Source organism: Pempheris klunzingeri, chromosome 8, assembly GCF_042242105.1.
Source record: "Pempheris klunzingeri isolate RE-2024b chromosome 8, fPemKlu1.hap1, whole genome shotgun sequence".
NCBI classification, from domain to species: Eukaryota; Metazoa; Chordata; class Actinopteri; order Acropomatiformes; family Pempheridae; genus Pempheris; species Pempheris klunzingeri.
The window spans coordinates 22,983,880-22,994,907 of record NC_092019.1 but is presented as its reverse complement, the minus strand read 5'-3'; the positions used below and the strand labels follow the sequence as shown (position 1 = coordinate 22,994,907).

Sequence of the window (11,028 nt, the reverse complement as noted above, 5' to 3'; positions counted from 1 at the left end):
ACACTCACACAGACGTCTTTCAGCTGTGCTGGTAGAGAGTTTGATAAGAAGGGAAAATGCATGTGATATTATGGGGATGAGGCGTGTTGCAGCTCCGTGTTGGAGGCTGAAGTAGAAATGTCGGGTACATGGTGAATGTGTAGAGTCACAAACAGCACACACACACACACACGCACTTTTGTATTAGAGCAGTGGAGTTGTTTAAGATGTTCTCAAGGTTAGTGTGCAAGGTATAAAATTCACATCGCCCTTTATGTCGCAGACGAAACAGAGCAGTGTTTACCCTCGATGTGGTCTCCACCGACTCTGTTTCTGTTTTATGTCCACCCCTGCCGAGTCCTGATCGATTTTTATTTTCTCTGCCGTCATCATCTTACAGCTTTCCTCCGTTTGACCCTGTTGATTCTTGGAATTGCATCATTACTGGATTCTGATGTGGTTCTTTGCTATCGACCCAAACTAGTTTGGAACTCATTAATTTTTTGAGCTGCTGCTGTTTTTGTTCTCAATCTCTCTCAGCCGCTCGATGCCTGTGCTGTTTTCAGCAGTTTGATGGTTCCAAAGCTCAGAGAGACTTCCACATCAAGCACATTAAATATCGCCCTCCCTCATTTTTACATTTGTTTTGACCAAATTATAAATTCCAAGTCCCGAAACACTCCAGACAAGACGGCTGTTACTTTGAAGGCTGTTTGTCGTGTGACCTTTGAACTGGTTTACTCCTCATTGGACAAGCTGGTGCAGGCTGTAAATACTGTATCAGTAAAAACTGGGCACTTTTCGTATGTTTTATTTCCAGTGTATTGAAGGATGTATGATAACGTGGAAAAGAGAGCATAGACGAGCGTGGGATGAACCATTTGATACGACAACAATTTCGGTTTAAAAAAAAAAAAAAGCAAATACAGGGTTTGAAAGAGTCATTGGTGCCTTTTTTTTTTTTTAATGTTTTATACAACCTTTCTTTTGATATAATGCTCTGTTTGTTCCTCGTCAACAAAATACTCTTAAAATGTATAAATACTTATTTGTAATTTGCTTCTTTGTTCTACTAGACTTGTGTAATAAATTAAGCGTTTTATAAATGGAATATTTGTCAGTGGAATAATTACAAGTGTCTTAAAACAGACTGGATGCTGTTTTACACCATCAAAATAGTTGCTAATTTTCTGTTAATCGAGTAATTGACACATCGTTGCAGCTCTGTTGTTATATGCATGAAAATAACATCTCTGTATCTTCAACTGTACAAAATATATATACATATATTTTATATTTTATATATATTTTATATATATTATATATATATATATTTTTTTTTTGGCTTTGAGATGAAATTTAACATTTTGACAAAAAAAAGTACATTGTTGTTGGCAGACATCGCAGATCCTTTAATTTAATTTAATTTCCCAGTCTGCCTGAGCAGTTTGTGTGAGTGACCAGCAGAGGGCAGAACACTACAATAGCAGTGTATCCTTCAGGTGGAGCAGCTCATCACTCCTCTCTGATCTGCCTTTTTGGGGGGGGGGGGGCAACAGGCTGCAACATTGTGAGTCCCCAAAGATTCATCTGCAGAGACTAAACTCCTCCAGGTTGACATCAGGTGCAAAAATTGCTCAGTCTAATGAGAAATTTCATCCAACATTCAACCAAATTTCAAACCTGATTTTCTGTGAGATTCTTCCTCTTGTTTTTCAGTGAAGATTTTGTTTTGGAGCCTCGAAGTGCGGGTCAATATCGTGCATTAAAACGTGAAATAGAAGGCATCTCATTCTTCAAAACAGACTGATTTTGCTGCTGAAATGATTGATTCTTCCGAGCTGAAATGATCTCTTACTCCCCACATTTTAGGTTCTAGGGAGCCTTGCAGGTTAAACGACTTGTAAAACATGTCATTTTTTCAGTGTAGTTCGTCACAATGAGCTTTTTAAAGCATGAATTAATACACAATTTGGATTTGAAAGCTACAAGCTGCACTCACAGTTTAGCTCGGAGTGTAAAACCGTTACTACACTAGTCTTCACAGGGCAGATCAGATAACGGGGAACTCCAACTGAAGTTTGTCTTATTGTCGCTCTTTACACGTTAGACACTATTTGTATGCTGGTTTGACTCTGATAGTTTCAGCATCTCGTCCTCTTCCTGCTCGGCCATTACACAGTGATTTATCATTAGCAGTGGACGCAGACCAAAATGAATCGGCTCTGCCATTATCATAGAAGAAATAATTAGCATAAGAAATCAATATCCTGCATGCATTCATTATACAAGGGGGTGGAAAATTAAAATGGAAAGTTTCCCTACTGCAAAGCTCTAGAAGGACTTCCATTGTAAATACATTTCCAGCTCCTTTTATAGTCATATTGCATTTCTAACCAGGCTGGAGACTGGAGTGCTTATTAAAAGAAAAAAAAAAAAAAAAAGGCTCATTCTGAAACCACAAATGGAGCCCTTAAGGATAACGGGGACAAACACTACAGAGTGTACTAATCCTATCTAGCCAGAATCTGCTTGTAGACACTAGAAGAAACAATGAGCCAGACACGAGTCCTCCAAGTGTTTTCACCCCCCCCCCTATACACCAGAGGAGGTAGAGAGAAAGAAAGAGACAGAAAGGGATGATAGCATTACTCACAATCCATTACCCCTCCCTGGAGACACTCTGCATACAGAGTGATGAAGGGAGGTGGGGGGTTGGTAGTGTGAGGTAGAGAGACGGGTTTGATTTTAGAGGGTGTTTGTTTGCTGGAGGGCCAGCGGTAAGGCAATATGAAACTTGATTATTTCTTTTCAATAACCGTCTCCTGAGCATCCCGTGGAGACGTCGCAGGTTGCTGATTAGTTCGTCAAAATAATAGAAGGCTCTTCAATAGCCTTGTTAAGATGTCTAACTTTAAGTACAGGCAGCGGCCCAAATCATTGTTCGCTCTGAAGCATACGATAATGATGGATTGACTGATGCAGAGGGATGTTCCTGCACAGGCAGCAGCCTTTTTCTTTTTTTTCCTTTTTTTTTTAAATCAAGTTTGTTTATTTTTAAGGGCAGACGATATACAAAGTGCTGGAGTAACAATACATGAAGATATATATTTTTAGACATTAATACAGAGTATGTACATTCAGTATTTACACTTACAGGCATCATATCGGTGGCTTTCACCCTCTAAATGCCCCATTTGGTTAAATTTAAGTGTTTTCTTTTTTCCCGCACTGGTGGCCTCAGTCTCTGTTTCAGGGCCATCTGTCCCTCTCCTCCTGGAGTTTCACTCTCTCTAATCCATCTGTTCCATCTAAAACCATCTCGGGGTGGCACCTCCCCACCATCTTGCCCCCTTACTAAATTTCACTTCCAGCGCCTTGAAGGTCGTTACAGTAGCATGTTAATCGTACAAAAGCTGCTTGCAGGTAGGCCACGGGTCCATTTTTGGGTTCATATTTGACAGCATAACAGACAGCATAAATGGAAACACGCACTTTCACCGCTGATATATGACATTTTGTTTTTCGTTTGAAAAATACTCATATGATACACTGGATTTGACACGTCAGAAACAAACAAGCTTTCGAAGGTTTGGATTGTATAACTTTGATATCTTATATACATTTACTGAAAGCCTTTAAATAACCTCCCGTATCAAAACTTGTCCAAAATCGTTGACTATACTGTACAAATAGCAACGTCCGCGCTCCTCGAATCTGAAAAACTGGTTCTCACTTCTGACTCGTGAGGTGAAGTGCCTTCTCTTGTAATCATCTGCTTTCTCTTCTCGTTGCCTTTCAACACAAGTGTCCGATGATGAGTCGTAACGAATGCACCACAGCTCGGCTCACAAACCTTTGCAGGGTCTTCAGAGCCACGAGTCCCAGCAAGCCATGATTTCAAATCACATTCATAGCATCGTAAAGCCCACATACAGTTACTTCAACACTTATCCATGCATGTCCCTCCATCAGGCTGATCCCTCTTCAGATAAACATTAAACACTTTGGTAAACATTTGACAGGTTTCCAGAGAATGCCAGGGCAGTAAATGGGGGTCAGGCTTGAGCTGGGATGAGGCAAAACTGAGGTTTCTTGGTTGTAAATGCAAACCAAGAGGAACCTGTTAAAGGAAAGTACCCCTGACTAGTGTAATGGAATTAAAGGAACAAGTTTTAGGCCTCAAATCAAAACCCTCAACCTCCACAGCCTCTGAACTCCACTTTGGTTGTTTGTGGGCACCTTTAGCCCAATATATCCAGATAAACGGGCGGGTTCTTGACCAGGGCCAGCAGGCGGCTGTGGATGTCCTTGATGACCATCCTCTGCTGGGGCTCTCTCTGCCAGCAGCCCTGCATCAGCAGGTACACCTCCTTGGGGCAGGTGCGTGGCCTTTCCAGTTCCCGTCCCTGTGTGATGCATTCGATGGCCTGTTGGTGTGGGAATTGAAAACAACGATATGTTAACAGGTTATATCGTCCTACATCTCCTCTATTACTCCAGGACAAACGAAAGGCATCCGTTTTCTAGCAATTAACTTTAAATTCACTCGCAAACTGGCTTTGTATTAATTAAAGAGTCAGTTCACCCACATCTCAAATAAAGTGCAATGATTTCAATGTTTTTAAAGTAATCCGATTATGTTGCTTATTACAAAAACAGGTAATCTGTATTCAGTAACTGACTACATTTGAAAGTAACCCAAGCCAAACCTTGCGGATGCAGCTCTTTGAGCCTGTACTTGAGCTAATTGCTAACGTCAGCATGTTAACATGCTCACAATGATAATCTGACATGTTAATGTGTAGTAGGTATGATGTTAAACATCTCATTTGCATGGTAGCATTTGCTTCTGGTATGGTAGGAGATTTTGATTTAAACACAAATAAATGGATTTATGTTTTCAGATAACTGCACAATCTTTTCAGATTTCCTTTCACATGAAATTCTGGGCAAATAAAACTAAAATTGCCACAAAAATGATCACAGTTTGTTAAAATCCATTCAGGGGATGCGGCACCAACACAGATACCCTTTGGCACAATAACCTTCGTATCAACAGATTTACAGATATGTGCCCATTAGCAGAGACCTCAGGAACAAAGGAGAACAGCCAACATATGAATATCCACCAGCTCAGACACTAATGACTACAATGACTGATTGAGTTCACACGCTCTTGCTGCTCAGTGAATAAATCACTGTCGATGATGAGAGAGAGGATTCACTGCGCTCTCCATTTGAAGAGTTACTTACTCAATCTCTTTTTCATTGTTAACCTTGGCCTGATTCAATAAACAGAAGAGGTCTGTCAGCGCTGAGTGACTTCATGCCATAATGGTCCAGCCTCACAGGTCAAAAAAAAAAAAAAAACAGGCTCATAAAACGGACACCCAAAATGGCTGCTGTTGCCACGGCAAGCCTAGTCAGTTTGACAAGTGGTTGTTTTCCGAATACTCCTAAATTAGCAAGAGTGAAGCTTCTTTTAAAGAAACGTCCGATGTAAAGAATTACAGACATGTCTCTTTTCTACCATTTCTTTTTAAAACATCTGGCCGTGCTTTCTTCACTAAACCCACTGTAAATCTCCACCAGCACAATCTTCCCAGCCCTCACCAGTCTGGATTCAAGGCAGGCCACTCAACGGAGACTGCCCTCCTTGCTGTCACAGCCTTCCACTCCTCTGTTGTCATGCTGCTGGCTTGCAGCAGCCTTTGACACAGTGAACCCTTCTCCGCCCTCCAAGAACTGGCTGTCTCAGGCTCTGCACTCTCCCCTTTCACATCCTACATCAAGGGCCGCACTTAAAGGGTAACCTGGAGAGAATCTGTGTCTGAACCTTGTAGCCTTGCTACTGGGGTCCCTCAGGGTTCTTTTCTGGGTCCCCTCCTCTTTTCTCTTTACTTGAAGTCATGTGGCTTTTCTTACCACAGCTATGTCTTGCAGACATGTCATAGTGGATGTCGACACACCAGCTGAAGCATTCGTTCCTCACCCAGAAGGTGATGCAGGTTTTGTTCCAGGCTCTTCTCATTATACAACTGCAACTCCCATCTGGCCAGACTGCTTGCTAATGCAACTGTGACTTGGTTAAATCTGAACCAATTTTCATGAAATTCAATTTATTGTGAACTTTTAAACATGACACTGGTTATTTGTTGGAATTAAATTTTGTTACTGGGGTTGATTATCAAATAGTATCCTATTTTTAAATTTTGTTTGTTTGTTCTTTCTTTCTTTCTTTTTCAACTATACTGGCCTTAAATGTAGCATTTGGAGCAGGCTGCAGATTGATGAATTTTATATACTTAATCACTTATTGTAAATCGCTTAGGATAAAGGAGTCAGCTTTGGGATGATTTATTTCTGCCACTGCATGTTTAGGCAACATGATAATTTCACCAGTCCCTCATTGGTCGAGACAGATTAGGTTAACAAGTTTAAAGATCATTGGCCTTGGGCAAAAATGAGAGACGATCAGATTAGAATTGAGTGCCTGGGAAAAGTGATCTACCCTTCTCTTGAAAGGAGAGAGGGTTTTGGCCTGTAATAGCACCGCAGTGGTCGCAATGGAGTCCCACTTCTTGGTGCTCGAGCTGAAAAGGCTAGACTGGACTGCCCTTAATTACTATGAATGTATTGATTAGTTTAAGAGCGCGCGGCAGTGAGAAACTTCAGCAACATATGCTCTGAAGCACCCTGAACTACGAGGAGAATGTACGTTGTGTGAAACATTTGCACTAGTACGGGTTGAAATATATCTAGTACACTTAAATTAACATAAAATATGTCTTTGTAATTTGGGTGAACTGACCCTTTAAATACGGGGACGTACATGACAAAGTTGTTTGGTTTCCTTCTGTGATGAAGAATCTACTAAAATGCTTCCTTGCAACAAGAAAGAATAAATCATTTGCTGTCTTGGTTACTATTGACCATCAAAGATGTCGAAGAACCTTCCCTCCCAACCCACCTCACTGTTGGACAGCTGGTACCAGGGCTGTTTGCCGTAGGTGAAGATCTCCCAGAGGACCACGCCGAAGCTCCAGATGTCGCTCTCCGTGGTGAACTTCCTGTACATGATGCTCTCCGGCGGCATCCAGCGGATTGGGAGCATTGTACGTCCACCCACCTGCGGAGGAATTACGGGGCAATGAATGTGTGCTGACTCAGCACCCAGTAGCAAGTAAAGCATGCAAGGAATTTCATCATTACTGCATAATGTCTCAGGGTGAACATTTACACAGAAATGAAGCAGAAATAAAGCAGAAATACCATATTTTAGTTACACAGACATTTTTCAAGCAAATCAACACATTCCTGTTTGTGTTCACCCTTGAACTACCTATGAAATCACTGTGAGCCAGACAATCGTGACAGTGAGAGTTTTAACATCCAAAAGAGCTTCAATTCAGAGTATTTTAATTTGACATGAAAAAGAAAATGGAATCATGGCCACCAAATTCTTTTTTGGTGCAAACTAAAAATTGTGCTATAACAGACATTACCTCTGCAAACCATAATCAGGGTATTTCAACTTCTCAGATCCCACAGAAGCCTTTTAAACTGAAAAATATAAGCTAATGTAGTACTATTAATCAGCTGTTTTGATAATATACTGTACACAGTGCATATAATGACGTACTCTGCAGGCTCTCAGGTTATCAGTTACAGTGCAAATTAAAATGTACTTTCACAAACTGTACTCACCTTTTTAGTCGAGTGCAACTGATTTAAATTGGTAAAGAATGTTTATATGTTCAAGTGAATCTTTACAGAATATGAGTTTAGTCAGTATAGATTCATGAATTTGACCCAAGAATAAACTTTTGTGTTATGTTTAAGGTGGTCTCGCGTAGCAACAGTAACCTCTGTGGGGACCAGTCCAGACAATACATGGGCGTGATGGCGCTCCTCATAGGCACATTTAATTTTACAAGACAATGACCGTCTAGTCTCTCAGTCAAAGTTTAGTTCCATCTCAGCAATGGAAGCACATTGACTATTGATTAAATATTGCATGTAAAATGTCGACTAGCTGGGCAAACTGGACAATATGGATGTCAAGCTCTCATTAATAATGACCATCAAGTATCCAGCCAAGCCATAGTGTTTTATAGTATGTTTATTGTTATGTTGTGTATATTATGCTTACATTGTATAGCCATAGCTAATCACACAGCTGTATATGTTTTATTTTACTATTCGAAGGCTGTGAACTATATACTAGTATTATGTTTGTATAGCCAAAGCTAATTGTATAATATTGTGTATATTGTAATATTGTGATGTGTGACTACGTGTCTACATTTTATATTTTCTACAGTAGATAATTTTACAATTTTCTACAATTGTAATTCTCTCTTATCTTCTATTGCTCTACAGTAAATATTCTATTTTAATGACTGTTGTTCTTTTATACCTCATTCTGTGCTGTATATGTTTGCTTATTCAGAGACTGACAGGTGGAGCAAACTGTTTAAAAGATGGAGGACTGTCTTGGTTAGGTTAGGTTATGTTTAGGTGTAGCCGAGGTCACCTTTTTTTATCCTTTTGTTTAGTGCAGTGGTCCACCAACAGCCAGTGAGTGTGAAGGAGCTTTCTGGCTCCTGTTGATATAGACTTTCATGTTGTTCACCCCGGTAAACTGTATTTGTGACAAATTTCTGTGGAAAGTAGTTCTGGTGAAAGCTGTTCTTAGCGAGGCCTGTGAATTATCCAGAGAAACCAGGTAATTGTTTCTGGAAAGGCGAGTGGGGTTTTTTTGAATCACTTTTCAGGGCTTTGAGCACCACAGAAACATTTTCTTTCATTGGGACAGCAGCAGAAATCACCCAGATGGATATTTCTCAAAATTTGGGTGCATAAAAGCAAAACTACTCACAAGGCCAGATTACATTTTAGAATTTAACAGGAAAAAAAAATCCAGTTTTTTAAATTAGGCTGAGCTGAACCTCACAGAGAATATGACTGGCAAGGTTTCATCACAGAACCAGAAACAAAAAAAAAACCATAACCATCTTGTTTCATATTTTCCAGCCACTTACCCGATAGTAATCTGTGCTGTAGATGTCTCGGGACATGCCGAAGTCTCCGATTTTGACCACCAAGCCCTCCCCCACCAGACAGTTGCGGGTTGCCAGGTCGCGGTGGACGAAGTGCAGAGATGCCAGATAGACCATGCCTGAGGCGATCTGGGCGGCGATGTGCAGCATCTGAGGCAGAGTGAGTTGACCCAGCGGGGGCATCTTGGTCTCCTCCAGGATACGGGCGTCAGGGCCGTGAGCTCTACAGGAGACACACAGGGGGACACGTGAGTGTTTCTGGATCAAGGCTGCTTGATTCTGTGTCTCTTTGAAAGGGCTTTCAGCTCTCTTAGGCAGCTGACAGGGAGATATGTGAGGTGAGATGGGGAAATTAGACCCACGTCATGGTGGAGAAAGTCTTTAGATCCTTTACTTAAGTGAAAACAACCATGTTAGAATACTTCATTAGAACTAAGAGTGACGGTACAGATGTGTTACTACATGTTCATCAGAAAAATGGCCCCTGTGAGTGATGTCATATTATTTATTGCATTATTAGATTGTTACTGATGCATTAATGGAATAGCAGCATTTTACTGGTTTTGCAGGTTGAGGTGGTTCCTAACCTGGGGGGGCGGGCCCCTCCAAAGGGACAAGTTAAAGCTGAGGCGTGATGAGATGATTAATGAGAGAGGAAAAACAGAAAAAAAACTTCTGATACCCAAATTTGCATTTACATTTTCCTGTACCTGTCTCTAGTTTTGACTTTTTGTGAAATAATGGACAATTTGACTGCTAACAGCTCAAAGACATGTGAAATGTGACAATGGGCTCCAACTAGACACTCTTGTTTTGTAAGGGGTCACAATGGTTTAATATGTAACAGAGTCATACGTTTTGAATGTAAAATCTATTTGACAAAGTAACAGTTGTCAAAATAGATATAGTGGAGCAAAAAACCTCTCCAAACTGTAGTGGAGTAGAAGTATACAGTAGCATGAAATGGAAATACTCAAGTAAAGTACCTAAAAGTACCTCAAGTACACTAAATGTACTTATTTTCCAGGACTGGACCCAGAGTGCAGCAGTTGTTAGATCATCAAACTTGTCTCAAGATGACCCATCTGGACTTTTCTAAGTATGTTATTCAATCTGTTTTTCAGTGAGAGCACAAAAACAATACAGTAAAACTGCCAGTATCCCACACAGTATCCAAGTAAGGGGTCTTTTAAAGTCGTGTCAAAGCTAGTTGGACTTAAAGCCTCAAACCACGAAAAAATGAGACTTGATTCTAGAGGATAAGACTTGTATATAGTGAACTACATCTTATTTCTGAACTTCCATTGCTTCTTTAAAACTATTATTACTGTTGAGGTCAGGTTAGGACTAATTTTCATACTAGTTTGTCTTTTTTCTGCTGGAATATGACAAAATATTTTCCTTATTTGTATTTTTTTGCAGTATGGTGAGGTTATAACCACTGAATTGGTTTTATTTTCTGCTCTGGAGCTGAACTCCTGACTACTATGAGGTGTAATTGGGACTGCATGAACACATGTGTATCCATTTAGGAAAAAAAAAGAACGCGCTGGCCTCGGCTTGCCGTTCTCCACTGCCTTTTGTTGTTGTCCATATTGCACTAGCACCGGGTTTGGGCTCCCATGGTAACTATAGCATCAACCTTGGGTGACCTGAAGGACAATGACCTCTGCATGCAATCTGCAGATTGAACAATCCTGACATATATGAGCTTTTGAGAGCCTTGCAGACATGGCCGGCGTGACCATGCCATAATAAAGCCATTTAACAGTGATGCTTAATAGAAAACATAAGGCTTGTAATACGCCTACAACTGATTTGCAATAATGCAATTCAGAGATGCAGAGCACATTGACTCTCAGTTGTTCTTGTGGATCGTAAACACCCACTCTCACATCTAACTCCAGCCTAAATGAGCAAATCACAGATGATGTGTCTCCATCCATCCTAATATCTCTCCTCTTCACTTTGTCCCCTCCTTACA

General features: G+C 40.6%; 1 protein-coding gene across 1 annotated transcript in view; it reads right to left on the bottom strand.

Moving 5' to 3' along the window:
- Positions 1-4,164: 4,164 nt before the first annotated feature.
- Positions 4,165-11,028, bottom strand: part of ntrk1 (neurotrophic tyrosine kinase, receptor, type 1) — a 31,846-nt gene continuing 24,982 nt past the window's right edge. Inside the window, exons 15-17 of the mRNA XM_070835444.1 lie at positions 9,027-9,267; positions 6,953-7,111; positions 4,165-4,409 (exon numbers count right to left, since the gene is read on the bottom strand). Coding sequence (XP_070691545.1) covers positions 4,224-4,409; positions 6,953-7,111; positions 9,027-9,267 — 586 coding nt within the window. The 3' untranslated portion in view covers positions 4,165-4,223. The remainder of the gene's footprint in view (positions 4,410-6,952; positions 7,112-9,026; positions 9,268-11,028) is intronic.